Genomic DNA, 17,515 nt, shown 5'->3' with positions numbered 1-17,515 from the left:
TGGGCACAATGCGGCTCTTTAAGATAAAAGCTCAAGTTGTCAAACAGTATGTCAGTAATGGTTGCCATAGTCAGTACGAACATAAATTTTTTTTTAAGGTGAGCATCGACAGCGTCGATTCCCCTTTAACCGAATTTGTTTTGTTTCTGAAAAACAGTTTGTGTACATGTCAAGATGTGACCATAAACAACATTTTCAAAACATACATTTTAATGCTGATGGGATATACCAAACCAAATACACAAATGCCAAGAATTGCCATCTAGTTACACTCCTATAGAGATCTCTAAGAATCTTTTTAAACTGCCTCTCTCTGCGATTTCAAAGAATTTCCACATTTTTCCTCGCACTTTTGTGAATTTTATAAATAATTCACAATATCCGAAAAATTTAAGTGGAAAAGCAAAATGAAGCGGTATTTTTTCATACAAATGGAAGTGAATCAATTGACACTGATCACTCAAGTGCCAACTGACTATCGTTCATTACTCCGACATTATCGATAACGACAATGTTCGCACTGCGGTCACACTGGTACCGGCTTATGTTTTGACATTTAAATCCCCACAGTTCAAAACCCCGCTTTAGTCAGCAGCTAATATTAGTAATAATAATGGAAGTTAATCTAACAACAACAGCAACGCCCGAATTATTGCATCCAGAGGACGCAGAATACATTTGGCTTCCATTTTTGGTACTTGTGGGTGTTGTCATTCTCGCTGGTCTGGTAATTAAGCACACTTTTAACTTTCTTATCTGTTTTGATGTTTGTACAACTGCATTTCCCTTTTTGTGTATTTGCATATGAAAACTATTTAAGGTTTATGCAATGTCACGAATTCGTTGTTCCTACAATTGTTTGCACTTCAAGCGTCGCAATATTGCCACGCGCAACGGTTACACCAATGTCGACGAAGAAGACTCCGATGTATCCATGATGGGAGCAGAAAATGATGAGATTGGAGAACGAAATTCCATCACATATCTGCTTGATGCACGTCTGCACATATCTCCGGTTAGTATACTTGTTTATTTACTGCTTATACATATGTAAATACATTATTATAACTTGATACCAGGGAAATCAACAAACAGTTGCGAGAGACGTCGCCGTACTTGCTTGATACGTCGTTGGAGAAGTGGAAGAGAAAAGACTAATTATCAATATCATTTCTATATATAGTATACATAAGTTTACATGCACACTTTCATTTTATTGTCTACGTTTTTGTACATTACAATTACGATTACATGACTACTTTGATGTTAGTTGTCGGGACTTGCAGCACCCAAAAGTCGTGTTGTTAGATCATAGAATCCGAAGAAGAACGCACCGCCTAGTGTAATCCAAAGCACGCGCGGCACGAAGCCCGCAAATAAACTGCAAATACATTAATACCCTGTAAAAATTTGTAATACATTTTAGTTGTTAAGCAAGTTACCCGCTTAGACCACGTTCAACGTAAATGCCACGCAAGATGCTAGGCACATTGCGACGCCGTGTCGCGCTGTCTCGTTCCGCCAGCATGATACGAGTCTTCACCACATCCAAAGGCGTTGTCAGTCCAGCCGAAATGCCACCAGCAATAGCACCACACAAAGCCACAGTCAATGGTGTCGACTCATAGCCTGTAATGGGTGTCCATTGACGCTTAAAGTACTCCCACAAGGGGAACTGTATTAAACTAAACGGAATCTCGCGCATAATTGTGGAGCCAAAGCCTCGATACAGACCACGACGCAATCCCTCAGTGCGATAAGCGCGCAACAGAATCTGAAGAGCAGTTTGATGCTGTTTGTGCCCCAGCAACGTTTGCGAACGTTGTTTGGCTATTTCCACGGGCACACGTATGAGGCAAGCAAGCTAAAGTTCCAAGTTCAATTGATTAGTTTAGGTAACTTGCTTAGAATCCTTAACCTACCACTTCAGCTGCCGATGCTGCCGCCATGTGCACATAGGGAGAATCTTTAGTATTGGTCACTGAGCTAAGTAGCTGTTTTCCGCACTCGTAAGTGCAAAAAAATAAGGCGGCTGTGGGTGCGCTGCCAGCAGCTGCAGGCGCAAGACCTTTATAGATGCCGCGAAAGCCGCCGGCGCGCCAAAATCCCAATTCGCTTTGCAGGCGTGTCTTAACCGTATCAATAGGAAATAGAGCTATATCCACTACGACACCCGCCACGCCGCCAGCCTACAAATATCATAAGTACATTAGCTTTTCAAGTTCCACTAAACATATTTGACTCTTTGACTTACGACAAGCGCGTGTAGAAAGTTTAACTTTGGAATCGGCGAATGATAAACATCCGATTGCACTGGAATCCCAGCTGGTGCTAAATCTGCTGCCATTTGATATTGGTTTTATTTATGTTTAATAATAATAATAATCCAGATGTCTTATGACCACATGCTGTACGACAGTTGTTTTTATTTCAAAACAAACCTACCAAAACGAACGCGGTTGTTAACGTAACAGCAACAGAAGGAAAAACATTTTCTGATACACCGAAATATGGATGCTCTTGGAATTTAGAAACCTTTTCTCATTCCACAATTAGTTTATATGTGTAGTGCAAAACTATTTAAGATAAGAAGACATTTGTATAACCGTAATCTAAATTATAATCATTTAATTTATTGGTAATATTGTAATTTGTTTTTGAAACAAATTAACTTTGTTAAATAACCATAATACCCTCTCAATTACAGCGATGTTACGCTAATAGAGCTGCCAACTCAACTGCAAAACTCGATAAGTGCACGTTATCGAAAAACGTTATCGGTTCACGAACATATGATTTTGCGTTTTGGCCACAATCTTTGCCAGCAGCAATAAAAGGGTTGAAACATTTTGCAGTGCAGCGGAAAAGATTAATAAATTGCAAACATGGCCATTCGATTGACGCAAAGATTGCTGCAGACCCAGGCGCCGTTCCTTACCCGCGTAAGTTCTTGCCGAGAGCGGCAACAGCTCTGAAGTGGCCAACGGAGCAGTTGCAAACAGCAAATTACATAATGCTAATGCGTCTTTGGATGGAGTGACAACAACCAATTTTGCCAACATATGCTAAATAAACGGACTTTTTGCAGGGTTATCCGCTGCTCGTGACCAAGGAGAAGACAGAGGATGTGGCTCACACGAAATCGGCTCTGCAAAAGAAATTAACGGTCCGTATTTGAGGTTATATGGCATTCGCTTACTTATGTATATCCAACTATCAATAATATTCCAGGGAACTGACATACCCTCGGCCCAGTATGGTGGCCGCCATGGTGTAACCATGCTGCCGGGCGGCGGCATCGGTCCCGAGCTGATGGGATATGTGCGTGAAATCTTTCGTTATTGCGGAGCACCCATTGACTTTGAGGTGATTGACATTGATCCATCCACTGAGGGCAACGAAGATTTGGAGTATGCCATCACATCGATTAAACGCAACGGTGTCGCTCTCAAGGGCAACATTGAAACTAAATCGCAGAGTCTAAGCGAAGTCTCCCGCAACGTGGCCATTCGTAATGAGCTGGATCTCTATGTGAATGTGGTGCATTGCAAATCTTATCCGGGAATTCCAGCCCGCCACAAGGACATCGACATTGTGCTCATCCGTCAGAACACCGATGGCGAGTACGCGATGTTGGAGCACGAATCGGTGCGCGGTGTCGTCGAGAGTATGAAGGTGGTAACCGTGGAGAACGCGGAGCGAGTGGCACGCTATGCCTTCGAATATGCGCGTCAGAATAATCGCAAGCGTGTAACGACCATACACAAGGCAAACATCATGAAGCTGTCCGATGGCCTGTTCTTGGAGGTGGCGAATCGTGTACATAAGGATTATCCCGAGCTGGAGCACAACAACATGATCATTGACAACACCTGCATGCAAGCTGTTTCCAATCCACACCAGTTCGATGTGATGAACATGACCAATTTATATGGCACAATTGTGTCGAATGTGATTTGTGGTCTGATCGGTGGAGCCGGTCTTATTTCAGGACGCAATTATGGTGATCACGTAGGTGGCATATTTAACTTAATCCTTCCCACTTCTAAACTTTTCTCTGCTTTGCAGTATGCCATCTTCGAGCCCGGTACCCGTAACACAGGCACAGCCATTGCTGGCAAGAATATTGCCAATCCGGTGGCCATGATAAATGCCAGCATTGACATGTTGAACCATCTGGGACACAACGAGCACGCCAAGGTCATCTATGATGCTACATACCAAACCATTGTTAACGATGCCATTCGTACCCCAGGTAAATCTATATTAGAGTATTGCAATAAGATGATTTACTCAATTCATTGTTTTTCCATATAGATCTGGGCGGCAATCACTCCAGTACCGATGTGGTTGAGAACATACTTAAGATTTTGAGTGCCAAGCGTGTGAATTGGTAAAATAATTGACAATGAACCTAAAGCTAAGCCTACTATGTTTTTGAGATCGTCTCCTTTTTCTATTAGTGCTGTAAATTAGTCTTTAAAGAGACTTTGTATCGTCTCTTTGCTTGTCCTCTATTTACTTCACAACTGCTGCTGTCTATATTTTTTTGTATTATCTATAATTTCGTGCTCTTTTGTATTATTTTTTGTTTCCACTTCAACTTGAACAGAACTGTAAGTGTTTATTTCGTAACATATTATTTACTAGCTGCTGTTATAACCGAAATGTGTTTAACCCTCGTCACAAAACAAGAACCACAATCACACCCAGTTACTAACGTTTGTATTAAGTTGAATTTTGTTGAATTATCTGTTTTATATAGTAAGTACATCTGTAGTATTCCCGTAGTGCACACAGAAACACCCAAAATACACACACACCAAACATGTATGTACGTATGTAGCTGCGTCGCCCATTCAATTTCGAAATTGACTGTACTCAACAATTTATATATGTTCAAATTTAACCGATATGTTTACATCTATTTTTCTACTCCCCCCAAATCCATGCTTAACCGTGGTGCTTACAACAGGCCACATGGGAACTATTTCAACCAGTCTTAGGCAAAGCAAAATCAGAGCCTTACTAAACCAAAAGAAAAAAAACAGCAAAACAAAGAAAAACTCCTATCAAATTATATTAACACACAACTAAGCCAATCAGAGTCAAAGTGTTAGATTCCCCCAACAACAAGCCAAAATGCATAACATGTTTATTGTGATGTCAAGAACCAATTTGAAACCTATCAGTTTATTTATAAGCTGGTCAAAATTATGCGCTGCTTTACCAAAAAAAAAAAACAATTATATATATTCTCCCTCTGCCCCGGCTAAATGTTATATGTTCTGTGCACACTTCTGATGTCCAAAGTTTTGAATCACAGGTAAACTTAATTTTAAACCCATATCAATTTTATATCTATTTTAAATAAGTTGATATAAACTATCTATTGACACGCGCATTATCCACTTTTCTTTCACAGATTTCTTGCCTGGTCCCTATGAATGCTTTGAACTCTTGACCTACTTTGACTTTACTTCTTATCCCATTAGATATCCATAAATCCTAAGACAAAAAAAAGATAAAATTACTCATTCGTTAAATCAGAATTAAGTACAATGTCTCCTCAGATCAAGAATTTTTATGTTCAAATGAAGCAATAAACAATAGAATTGTAAATTGATTTTCAAACGATTGTAAAACTAAAACTGAATTCAAACAAAATGTATTATTCTGTTCGAATATTTAGAAAATTAAAAAAAAGATGAAATAATAATCAAAACAAGCCCGAGTACGTTTTCTTTTTTGGAATTGTATATCATTCTGTTGAGACAAGAATTATAAATCGCAATTGAGATAATTTTTATCTCATTTGAGTTAATCTAAATAAAATATGAAACACTTTGTATCTCAGTTTTAGTAGAATTTGATTTTGCAATGAATAATGATATGAAACTATCTTCCAAAGTTCTTTTGATTATTTTTTCTTGGCTTTCTTCTGTGCACATTATTTATGTTATTTGGATTATAGCTGCATTCTACTAAAAATTGTTTCCCTATAACTCATCTGTACAGATGTCAAGAAAATAATCACAATTTCTGGCATTGCCTTATCCATTTAAAATTAAAAAGAATTTACGTTATTTCGGTCAATTTTATCAGAATTTAGTTTTTTTATTTAACCTTAAAAAAAAACGGCGACATAAAAATCAAGAGTCCTCCAGCTGTTTAGAAACGCAGCTTCTGGAAGAACCACTTGTTCTTGCCCTCCTTGTACACCGACTCAAACTTGACGCGGGTCTGGAAACGGTGAGTCTTGCGCTTGACAGGATCCTTCAGGTCCTTGGGCGACAGCTTCTCGAAGCTGATGTCGTGCGCTGTGTAGCGAGTCGGCATCAAGTGGTTGTAGTTCAAGCTCTTGAGGAAAGGCTTGACCTTGGACTTCTTCTTCAGCTTGTTCTTGCCCATCTTCTTGGTTACCTTGCGTGGGTATCTGTCGATGCCGGCGACGAGCGCATGACCGAAGGGTTTCTCCGGGGTGCCATCGTCTGAGGTCTTGACGATGATGGCCTTGCGACCAGCGTAACGTCCACTAAGGACGATTACGATCTTGCCTTGTTTCATAATTTTCCTCATTTTGGCGGCTATAGATCATTGTTGTCGTTGTTGAGATATGTTGACAGCGCAGTCGACGTAAACAGCGAGGGTGCATGAAAAATGGAAGAAATTTGTAATTAGCACAAATCAATAAAACTTCTTCGTATATTATGATTTCAAGCTTCCAATAAATTTGACCGCGAAAGTTTAAACTATGCGACTGAATTAATTGCATTATATTTGCATTTGTTTGTATGCTTTTCACAATCCGCTCAAGTTTTCTAAAATTCGTTCATCATTTGAAATACTTGTCTACGGGAATAGTTCACATTATTCTTATTCATTTTGCGCTTGAAAAAAATTGTGGTTGTCTTGTTAAATCACTAGAATTTTACGATTTTATTTTGTGTACAAAATATACGCGAACTTACAGGTCTGTTCGCTGACCGGAAAAGAAAGAAAAGATGACAGCGATTGCGACAATTTGACAGCACGCGCAGAGTTGCCACTAAGTTTTTTTTTAATCAAACGATCTGGCACAAAGCCCATTCGCTATACTCAACGCTACAAGACAGCACAGTGAGACCATACTGTTTCTTGTGTTTGTTGGTATAAAAATACTGAAAAATGCCAGCAGACCCATTTAAAAGAGCCGTTACTCTTTCTCTAAACATTTAGTAATTCATCTTCATTTAACAAGAAAAAAATATTAGCCACTTTATTTTAATATTATTATATTGAAGACAAAATTTACATTTCATTGGATTCTTATTGAAAATAAAAACAGTATATTCAAAAATGTAATACAACGTAAACATTAATTCATCTTTGTTTACTTATTGGGAATAAAAACACAATGTATTCAAGAACTGGAAAACAGAAAATTAAAAAACAGTTAAAATCAGTAAGATTGAAATGACAGGAATTTGTAACTGGCTTACCAGCGGTTAATAAGTAGAACGCCCTCTGCATCTAAACAGTTTTTGATATTGTATTGAGTACCTAATTAATAATTAGTAAGTAATGTTAATTGTAATACAAGAAATTAATAAGATATTAACTTACCAATCTTAATTAGCAAAAAATCGCCAGCGCTTATAGTATCGCGCGTAGGAAGTAGTTCATTTGTCTTTGGGTCCTTTTTGGTTTCCAAATCGTTAGTTTCAATTTCGAATTCACCATAAAAAACCACGAATTGCTGCGTGATACAATACTATAGTAGATCAATCATCTTATAACAAAATTGTAATTCTGAAATACATACCAATTTGCTTTTAGCTTTATTAATGCCTCGGACTTGGAAGGGTTGAAAACGGATAAACCCAATAGTGTTATCGCTTCCTCCATAAAACGCATAGTCGAGTCCGTTTATTTTCGAGTACTGCAAATTGGATGCCCGAGCTGAAATCAAAACAATCATGCTAAATTAAGAATATGTATGATAGGATTGAATGCGGTTAAGAAGCTTACAAATCTTCATTGATTTGAATTCTGGATGTGTACTGTTATCTTTGGGAATGGGTTGATCATTTAAATTTCGTAGCCAATTCAGAGGAAATCCGTCATTTTGCGGTGAGTTTGTTGACTGGACTGTGGGATGACATTCCAGCGCAGGTTCAAAATCTGTTTGTGATGCTGAAGAGACGAATGTTTTCGGTGTGTCAATATCCTTGGAAGATATCGGATCATATTTTTTTGGCCGTCCCCGCTTTGAGGTTTTTATCTCAAGTTCCATAGAACGTTCTTCTGGTTGCTCGGCTATGCTACTCAACGTTATTCCGGTTAATTGCTTTCTCTTACGATTCTGTTTTTCTGCTTTAGTGTCGCTGCTTGTGGCGTTGGTGGCTTCGTTGCTTGGTGTGCTACTGGCCAACGGCGGTTTGTCCACAAATAAATCCGTGTTATTAATATGTAATTTCTTTTTTGGCTTCGGTGGTAGGGGATAAACTTTGCGTTGATAGGGTTTTTTAAATAGGAAGAAAAAAGGATCATCCATTGTGTGCACCCAGGTGTTGCACAATGGAATGTGTCCCCGTTTGGACTTTCGAACTCCAGCTAATGGAATAAAAATAAATATAATATTTTCAGCATATGATGCTAGGGTAAAGTGTTTATTTAGCTTACTTGTGTTTTGATCGTCATCGTGTTCGGATGGAGGCAGCGTCCGGTTTGGCAGATTAATAGCAAGATTTGACAATTCTTTTTTGGCCTCTTCGACTCTGCGACTTTGTTTTTCACGCGATACTGCTGCTTCCTTTTTTTTTATCTTCCCGTCGTTATTCGATGCCTTCTTTCTACCCCTGCGACGATTGCTGCCCGTATTATTGCTTGTACTTGGCATCTCGTCCAAGTCAGTTTCAATGGGCAGCGATGGCGGCATCACTTCCTCCCGAGAACTAATATGAGATGTGTTGTTGTTGAATGGTTTTGGTGGCGAATTAATGATTGCCTCTGCACCAGTGTCTACGTCATTCGATCGCACTTCATCAACACATTGCAACGACGGCATTTCCATTCCATCTATGTTTGACTTTAGAGCCACCAACTGCTCTCGCTGTTGGGTCATGGAACGCTGAAGCTGTGGCTGTGTATTTTCCATATCACTCGTATCTGGTTCCACAATTGTTACATGTCTTTGACGCGACTTGGACTTTCTGAACTGTTCTGGTGGATCTGCCAGTACAGTTTCATAAGATTCCACTATATTATTTTGTTCTAAATGCTTCGCTTTGGACTTTAGCAATTGTGTAGGCGGATCCGGCATAGCAGCCTCATCCGAATCGTCATCTTCAATGCGCTGTATAGTTATGTGCTTCTTTTTGTCATTAGATTTGGGTTTTTGCAGCTGTACAGGCGAAGCTGGCATTGGTGGTGCAGCTTCGTCGGACTCATCATCTTCAATGCGTAGTCTAGATTTATGTCGCTTATACTCTTCGGGTGGCTCTGGAAGTGCAGATACTTCCTCAGTATGCATCTCCAAGTGTGTGATCTTAGAACGTTCGCAATGACCGTTTGACTCTACGATATCCAGCTGCTCAAAGCGTCTCGACTTTGACATTCGCATTTGTTGGGGATTTTCTGAGATCACAGTTTCATTGGACTCAATGATATCTAGTTGCTCTAAGTGCCGCGACTTGGACTTTCGGAGCTGTACAGATTGCTCTAGAGATGGCGATTCGTTGTCTCGAATGCGCAATCTAGATTTGTAAATTCTTGACTCTTGCAATAGTGAAGTATTCGACACACCCTCAGATTCTTGCTCTACGTATCTGGACTTTCTAAATTGCTCAAGCGGCTCTGGCAGAACAGTCTCATTGGTCTCCAATTATTTTAAGTGTAGCGACTTGGACTTTCGAAGCTGTGCTGTTGGTTGTGGAAGTGCATCTTCGTCGCTGTGGTCGCAGTGAGACCATACTGTTTCTTGTGTTTGTTGGTATAAAAATACTGAAAAATGCCAGCAGACCCATTTAAAAGAGCCGTTACTCTTTCTCTCTCTAAACATTTAGTAATTCATCTTCATTTAACAAGAAAAAAATATTAGCCACTTTATTTTAATATTATTATATTGAAGTAAGAACAAATTTACATTTCATTGGATTCTTATTGAAAATAAAAACATAGCATATTCAAAAATGTAATACAACGTAAACATTAATTCATCTTTGTTTACTTATTGGGAATAAAAACACAATGTATTCAAGAACTGGAAAACAGAAAATTAAAAAACAGTTAAAATCAGTAAGATTGAAATGACAGGAATTTGTAACTGGCTTACCAGCGGTTAATAAGTAGAACGCCCTCTGCATCTAAACAGTTTTTGATATTGTATTGAGTACCTAATAAATAATTAGTAAGTAATGTTAATTGTAATACAAGAAATTAATAAGATATTAACTTACCAATCTTAATTAGCAAAAAATCGCCAGCGCTTATAGTATCGCGCGTAGGAAGTAGTTCATTTGTCTTTGGGTCCTTTTTGGTTTCCAAATCGTTAGTTTCAATTTCGAATTCACCATAAAAAAACCACGAATTGCTGCGTGATACAATACTATAGTAGATCAATCATCTTATAACAAAATTGTAATTCTGAAATACATACCAATTTGCTTTTAGCTTTATTAATGCCTCGGACTTGGAAGGGTTGAAAACGGATAAACCCAATAGTGTTATCGCTTCCTCCATAAAACGCATAGTCGAGTCCGTTTATTTTCGAGTACTGCAAATTGGATGCCCGAGCTGAAATCAAAACAATCATGCTAAATTAAGAATATGTATGATAGGATTGAATGCGGTTAAGAAGCTTACAAATTTTCATTGATTTGAATTCTTGATGTGTACTGTTATCTTTAGGAATGGGTTGATCATTTAAATTTCGTAGCCAATTCAGAGGAAATCCGTCATTTTGCGGTGAGTTTGTTGACTGGACTGTGGGATGACATTCCAGCGCAGGTTCAAAATCTGTTTGTGATGCTGAAGAGACGAATGTTTTCGGTGTGTCAATATCCTTGGAAGATATCGGATCATATTTTTTTGGCCGTCCCCGCTTAGAGGTTTTTATCTCAAGTTCCATAGAACGTTCTTCTGGTTGCTCGGCTATGCTACTCAACGTTATTCCGGTTAATTGCTTTCTCTTACGATTCTGTTTTTCTGCTTTAGTGTCGCTGCTTGTGGCGTTGGTGGCTTCGTTGCTTGGTGTGCTACTGGCCAACGGCGGTTTGTCCACAAATAAATCCGTGTTATTAATATGTAATTTCTTTTTTGGCTTCGGTGGTAGGGGATAAACTTTGCGTTGATAGGGTTTTTTAAATAGGAAGAAAAAAGGATCATCCATTGTGTGCACCCAGGTGTTGCACAATGGAATGTGTCCCCGTTTGGACTTTCGAACTCCAGCTAATGGAATAAAAATAAATATAATATTTTCAGCATATGATGCTAGGGTAAAGTGTTTATTTAGCTTACTTGTGTTTTGATCGTCATCGTGTTCGGATGGAGGCAGCGTCCGGTTTGGTAGATTAATAGCAAGATTTGACAATTCTTTTTTGGCCTCTTCGACTCTGCGACTTTGTTTTTCACGCGATACTGCTGCTTCCTTTTTTTTTATCTTGACGTCGTTATTCGATGCCTTCTTCTTTCTACCCCTGCGACGATTGCTGCCCGTATTATTGCTTGTACTTGGCATCTCGTCCAAGTCAGTTTCAATGGGCAGCGATGGCGGCATCACTTCCTCCCGCGAACTAATATGAGATGTGTTGTTGTTGAATGGTTTTGGTGGCGAATTAATGATTGCCTCTGCACCAGTGTCTACGTCATTCGATCGCACTTCATCAACACATTGCAACGACGGCATTTCCATTCCATCTATGTTTGACTTTGGAGCCACCAACTGCTCTCGCTGTTGGGTCATGGAACGCTGAAGCTGTGGCTGTGTATTTTCCATATCACTCGTATCTGGTTCCACAATTGTTACATGTCTTTGACGCGACTTGGACTTTTGAACTGTTCTGGTGGATCTGCCAGTACAGTTTCATAAGATTCCACTATATTATTTTGTTCTAAATGCTTCGCTTTTGACTTTAGCAATTGTGTAGGCGGATCCGGCATAGCAGCCTCATCCGAATCGTCATCTTCAATGCGCTGTATAGTTATGTGCTTCTTTTTGTCATTAGATTTGGGTTTTTGCAGCTGTACAGGCGAAGCTGGCATTGGTGGTGCAGCTTCGTCGGACTCATCATCTTCAATGCGTAGTCTAGATTTATGTCGCTTATACTCTTCGGGTGGCTCTGGAAGTGCAGATACTTCCTCAGTATGCATCTCCAAGTGTGTGATCTTAGAACGTTCGCAATGACCGTTTGACTCTACGATATCCAGCTGCTCAAAGCGTCTCGACTTTGACAATCGCATTTGTTGGGGATTTTCTGAGATCACAGTTTCATTGGACTCAATGATATCTAGTTGCTCTAAGTGCCGCGACTTGGACTTTCGGAGCTGTACAGATTGCTTTAGAGGTGGCGATTCGTTGTCTTGAATGCGCAATCTAGATCTGTAAATTCTTGACTCTTGCAATGGTGATGTATTCGACACACCCTCAGACTCTTGCTCTACGTATCTGGACTTTCTAAATTGCTCAGGCGGCTCTGGCAGAACAGTCTCATTGGTCTTCAATTGTTCTAAGTGTAGCGACTTGGACTTTCGAAGCTGTGCTGTTGGTTGTGGAAGTGCATCTTCGTCGCTGTGGTCATCTTCAATCCGTTGTCTAGATCTATATCTAAAGTCTGGAGGCGGCTCTGCCACCACAGTCTTATTCGTCTCCTCTGTGTGCCTGGACATGGATTTGCGCAACTGGGTTGGAGAATCTGGTAGCTGCACAGTTGACTTGGAACGCCGAAAGTCGGCTAGTGGCTCTGCCAATGAAGTCGTGCTTGGCTCCTCTTTTTGCTTATGCTTAGAGCGTCTAAACTGCGCTGGTGGCGTGCAAATAGCTAGTATCTCGTCCTCACTCTGCATGATGAAAAAAAATTTTTATTGGATATACGATTATACGACTATTGTCACTTACCACACTTGACTTACGACGTCTGCTACGTTTCCTTTGTTGCTTTGATATCTGTTGATAAGCATTTTCCGGTGAGCTGTCCAAGGAATCATTTCCCAATGCATTTTTCTCGCTTTCCCGTCGTAAACGCCGTCGTTCGCGCATAGATCTATCCCTGATTCCAGCAGGTGCTACAGCTGGCGACATTCTGAACGACGGATTCGTGGTCGGTTTGCTGATTGGAGTTGTCAACGATTTTGGAATTGGCGACTTGGCGCATGGTGATGCTGTTGGCAATGGGACTTTACTTAGCGACTTCTTGGGGCTGACATTATCCCGATCACGTCGCATTAGTTCCCACTTGATGTGTTCTTCAATGATCTGTTGCTCCTTTGGATTCTGGCGCTGACCGTTCAGGGGGATTCAACTTGCCAAGGGAATTACGTTTGCGTAAATCAAGTATTTCATAGTTGCTCATCCTGGCCAATTCCTCGGCAAACTCTTCGCCATTAATGGGCCGTTTCGATGGTTTATTGAGCACAGATTTTTTTAGAGGTTTCTGACGCTGTGTCCGTGAGGTTTGCAAATCCAACAGCATATTGGGACTTTTTGCGCGTTGCCCCCGTTTTCTTAGACGACTCTGTCTTGTTGTATTGCCACCCGGGGGGTGCTAAATTTAATGGTAGTAATGAACTCAGTTCTCGCTGATCATCGCTGTCGTCGTCTGTTAAGAGCGCGTTTAAGTATTTCATGTTACGTGAATTGTCAGAAGTTTGCATACTACGACTAGCAACTTTTGGAACTGCTGCTGATGAAGCTGCTCTTGGTGATGATGAAGTTGCTGCTGATTGTTGTTGGTCTTTTATTGAATTTTGTGTTTTTGGACTGAGGCATGCTAATGGTATGACCACGAATGGAGCCGCTTTGGGACTGTTTGTCATCGTCTGCAGAACTTGCTGCTGAATACCATCGTGTGGCTGCGTTTCCGGCACAGTGAACTCCGACTCCCGTAGCGAATGTGCCAGCACTCGTGGTGGCGTATCTGGCGCCAGTATCTCGGCTCTAGCTGGTGAAGTAGCATATGTTCTGTTGGACAATCTGTGCGACGCATTATGAACCGAGTGCGACGGCGATAGATGCAAACGACTGTTGCTGTTTTTACGCGATGGCGAGAGCAGCAATTGTCCTGGCTCGGGGCCCATTTCGACAGTATAAGTGCGTTGAACAGTTCCATTATTTGCGTTTGCGGCGCGTTGGGATGTTGAAGACAGCGGAACCTCTTCGCGTCGTTGAGAGTACTTGAAGCTTACGCCAACCTGCTCCTCCTGCTCCGTTGCGACAGCAACAGCAGAAGCTGCTGTTGAATTTTTAGCCTGTGCATCTATTGCTGGAGTGCTGCTAATGCCAGGTATCTAAATAAATGCATATTTAATACACAAATGCAAAATGTTCGAAGCTAATTAAAAAACTTACAAAATTCAAAGTGTTGGATGCAGAACTAGTTTCCTCCTGCTGCTGCTAAAGAAAGGATTTAAATTTTAAAACCTAATTCATTGGCCGGAAATACCTTTGAACTTACGGTATTTGATGTTCGAGGCTCCGCATCGTTGAATTCTTTAAGCAGATCACGACCGCAGCTCCTGGAACGCCGTTGTATTGCCACGCGTCGCAGACGATCTGATCCTGGAATGCCTCCGCTTCGCCGCAGGTTTCTCTTCGGCGAGTTGCTAAGAGAGCGCGATGGCTGCGCATTCTCCGAAAATAATGGGGAGGCGGGCGCTTCGACAACTGGTGGTGACTGAAGTATCGCTGTATTAGCATTGTTTGTTGAGTCGCGAAGCGCATTTTTTTTAATCTCCTTCGAATTCTGTTCTGCGTCTTTGGGCTGCGGTTTTTTGTGGCAATTTCTCCATGTCAACGTCTAAATCTTCCATGTTAAAGGAATAATTGGGTCCTCCGAGCACAAATGGAGTATTTCTGCTCTGTGGTTTGTTGGTCGTTTTGAGTTTAAGAAATTCATTCAAGCGATCCCCATAAGAGGCAGTCTCATTCAAGATGTCGTCTAATTCGCGCATTGTGTTGTCGCTTAATTTCGCCCTGTAAAAGAATGCCATCATTATTAAAGTATTTGTTTTTGCACTCACCTTATTATCAGCCACTCGACACACTTACATTTTAATGCAGCACTATGTTTTTGACAATTTATGTAGCATACACTTTTTTTAATTGCGTTTTCTCATTTAAAAAAATGCAAGCAAATAAGCGCGTCACTTGAATGCCAACGTTATACAACACTTGCGATGGTTCTTCATTAACATCGATAAATATTTCGATAATAATTGAAACTTGATAGTAATATCGTAAGCGTAAAAGTAAAAAAAAAAGTTTTGAAGAAAATGAATTAAATAAATGTACAATACTGTGAGCATAAAATCTGACGTTGTAATTTCTAAAAAAACGGAATGTAGCAATATATCATATATGCGAAAGACATGCGTTCATCGAGCTCAACTGTTGAGCAACCCTTGCGCATTCAAATAAATAGAAGCCGTTTATAAACAAATAAGAATTTTTAATTCAAGCAGTTTTTGTGTATACTTAATTACAAAAAGTTGTTACATACTAATCATTGCAATTGGTGTTCTATTACTATAGTTCTGTGTAATAGCAAATAGTAAATGTTTTCAGTTCATTTTTTGTGTATAATTTTAAAAGTGTCACGTCTATTGATGACGTAGCTGAGCGCAGCGGCAACGGTTGTGACGCCTGTTAGATACCAAAGTCCATGAAGAGCCGGGTGGTCTACAGATGGGTTTGTATTAGTACAAGCATTGAGGGAAATGAGGCATATTTACCAAGATAGTTCCATATGGGCGCACCAAGACTAATGCCAATGGTGGCTAACTGCACTCCCGTATTGACCTTGCTGATGAATGTTGGTTCCAACTGGGCAGTCACATGGGTGGCATCAAAGTACCGCGAAAACGTTTTCTGTAAACATATATTTAGGAGACTGTACACTTAAATCTTGTATATCTATAAATACTCACTGGCGGTGGCAGACTAATGTAGCGTATAACAAAACCAGCTCCAATGAGGAAGACATCACGGAAGACAACAACACCAGTTAGCCACATTGGTAGCAGTTCGCTGTAACATAAAGAAATGACCAAGGAGCCCATTAACAGCTTGTCAGCCATGGGATCCAGAAAGGAACCAGCCTTGCTGGCCTGCGATGGCCAACGACGCGCAATCTGTCCATCTAACTACAAAGGAAGACTTTTATAGCAAACGACTGCCATTATAATTCAAATAAGATTGCTTACCAGATCTGTGATGCCGGCAATGACCAGCAAACTCATGCCCATCGTGTAGTCGCCTTGCACAATCACGTAGCCAATATAGGGCGAGAGTATTGCACGGCTTATGGTCAACATATTGGGTATGGTCATAATGTTTTCACGCTCTTCGCGAATCTCGTCGATCTTCTCGCGCACACGCTCCTGTACCTTGTGTCGTGCCTCACGTATGTCATCGACCAAGAAGTTCTTGCGCTCAATGAATTCAGCGCGCTGTTTGTCGATCGCATTCTGCAGAAGATCGCGACCCTGTAGCGTACGCAGATGCAAAGATTGCTTCTTGGCGTCCGCATACAATCGTAACCGAGCAACATCCCAATTTCGACGCTGATTGATGTCCAAGAACGAAATGCGTATGAAGCCCGTGGCAGCTGCGTAGCGATTGAGACAGTTCACAAAGCTGTTGCCGCCTACTCCCAGCACGTGCTTCAATGTTGTTGCGGCTCCATGGTGCAATCCACCGGCATGCATTTGCCGAAAAACGATAGCAGGCAGCATTTTTGGTTATAGTTTGGAGCACTTTGATAATAATTTAATAAGCTTCAAGTGATTGCAATGTTGTTTGTTTACGCCCTGCCAATAAACAAATTGAATTTATTTTTATTTGCTGTCATCTTGTGGCCTTGGCCAATCAGGTGGTTATTGACACCCCTCTGTGACAAATCTGATCATTGTTATCATACCATTGGTTGTTTTCTGGATGCTTTAGAGCGGCGACAGTACAAACACAGATTGTGTGTACACCGCCAAGTCGTAAATTACATGAATTCAAATTTTATCAATAATTTAAAGTCGAATGTTGTATTTATTACACAAGTTAGCCGCGACGAGTTGCCACCCTTAAGCAATGTTGCCATCTGTCTTATGCACAACTAGGTGGCAGCATCAGCATTTCCACAAGCTGTCCGGCAATTGGCGCGCACATTTAAAATGTTTAATATTATAGGTTTAATTTAATGAATTGGCCTTGTTAAAGGTAAGGACGTATTTTGTTTATTTAAGCTACTTGCAAATTAATTGGGTTTTCATTAAGGTCAAGCTCAACATGGCAGACATGGAAACCATATATTTGCAGTTTCTTCAT

The 17,515-nt window shown here is 40.5% G+C and overlaps 6 protein-coding genes across 7 annotated transcripts; 2 read left to right on the top strand and 4 right to left on the bottom strand.

Annotated features, from left to right (window-relative positions):
• Positions 1–550: 550 nt before the first annotated feature.
• LOC133835929 (uncharacterized) lies at positions 551–1,396 on the top strand. Its single transcript, XM_062266125.1, has 3 exons — positions 551–727; positions 821–1,015; positions 1,080–1,396. Exons 1-3 carry the CDS (start codon positions 614–616, stop codon positions 1,122–1,124), a joined length of 354 nt encoding a protein of 117 aa, XP_062122109.1. The 5' UTR covers positions 551–613; the 3' UTR covers positions 1,125–1,396.
• On the bottom strand, positions 1,250–2,625 carry LOC133835927 (S-adenosylmethionine mitochondrial carrier protein homolog). The gene is made up of 4 exons (XM_062266122.1): positions 2,255–2,625; positions 1,923–2,189; positions 1,443–1,864; positions 1,250–1,381 (listed from the first exon to the last, which is right to left on the bottom strand). The coding sequence occupies exons 1-4, from the start codon at positions 2,345–2,347 to the stop codon at positions 1,267–1,269; spliced, it is 897 nt and encodes a 298-aa protein (XP_062122106.1). The 5' UTR covers positions 2,348–2,625; the 3' UTR covers positions 1,250–1,266.
• Positions 2,626–2,777: 152 nt separating this feature from the next.
• Positions 2,778–5,667, top strand: LOC133835926 (isocitrate dehydrogenase [NAD] subunit gamma, mitochondrial). Of its 2 annotated transcripts, XM_062266120.1 has the most exons (7): positions 2,778–2,942; positions 3,089–3,166; positions 3,232–4,011; positions 4,069–4,255; positions 4,318–4,393; positions 4,976–5,326; positions 5,426–5,667. In XM_062266120.1, exons 1-6 carry the CDS (start codon positions 2,886–2,888, stop codon positions 5,004–5,006), a joined length of 1,209 nt encoding a protein of 402 aa, XP_062122104.1. In that variant the 5' UTR covers positions 2,778–2,885; the 3' UTR covers positions 5,007–5,326; positions 5,426–5,667. The 2 variants fall into 2 exon arrangements, with proteins under 2 accessions (XP_062122104.1, XP_062122105.1); XM_062266121.1 differs by lacking the exon at positions 4,976–5,326 and having other exon boundaries at positions 2,779–2,942.
• Positions 5,668–6,083: 416 nt separating this feature from the next.
• LOC133835928 (large ribosomal subunit protein eL27) lies at positions 6,084–7,096 on the bottom strand. The gene is made up of 2 exons (XM_062266124.1): positions 6,972–7,096; positions 6,084–6,587 (listed from the first exon to the last, which is right to left on the bottom strand). The coding sequence occupies exons 1-2, from the start codon at positions 7,087–7,089 to the stop codon at positions 6,172–6,174; spliced, it is 534 nt and encodes a 177-aa protein (XP_062122108.1). The 5' UTR covers positions 7,090–7,096; the 3' UTR covers positions 6,084–6,171.
• Positions 7,097–7,293: 197 nt separating this feature from the next.
• Positions 7,294–15,147, bottom strand: LOC133836758 (titin-like). The gene is given in 16 exon segments (XM_062267347.1): positions 7,294–7,409; positions 7,482–7,542; positions 7,606–7,738; positions 7,805–7,941; positions 8,011–8,595; positions 8,665–9,859; positions 10,640–10,776; positions 10,846–11,430; positions 11,500–11,774; positions 12,008–13,038; positions 13,097–13,495; positions 13,497–13,739; positions 13,741–14,484; positions 14,546–14,590; positions 14,652–14,993; positions 15,037–15,147. Coding segments are annotated over 16 exon segments (6,030 nt in total). The 3' UTR covers positions 7,294–7,402.
• Positions 15,148–15,623: 476 nt separating this feature from the next.
• LOC133836015 (probable cardiolipin synthase (CMP-forming)) lies at positions 15,624–17,286 on the bottom strand. The gene is made up of 5 exons (XM_062266276.1): positions 17,115–17,286; positions 16,399–17,004; positions 16,123–16,338; positions 15,928–16,063; positions 15,624–15,874 (listed from the first exon to the last, which is right to left on the bottom strand). Exons 2-5 carry the CDS (start codon positions 16,927–16,929, stop codon positions 15,762–15,764), a joined length of 996 nt encoding a protein of 331 aa, XP_062122260.1. The 5' UTR covers positions 16,930–17,004; positions 17,115–17,286; the 3' UTR covers positions 15,624–15,761.
• Positions 17,287–17,515: the final 229 nt, after the last annotated feature.

The sequence above is a fragment of the Drosophila sulfurigaster genome, chromosome 2R, assembly GCF_023558435.1.
Source record: "Drosophila sulfurigaster albostrigata strain 15112-1811.04 chromosome 2R, ASM2355843v2, whole genome shotgun sequence".
In the NCBI taxonomy this organism is placed as follows: domain Eukaryota; kingdom Metazoa; phylum Arthropoda; class Insecta; order Diptera; family Drosophilidae; genus Drosophila; species Drosophila sulfurigaster.
The sequence above is the reverse complement of the archived record's forward strand: the minus strand, read 5'-3'. Positions and strand labels throughout refer to the sequence as shown.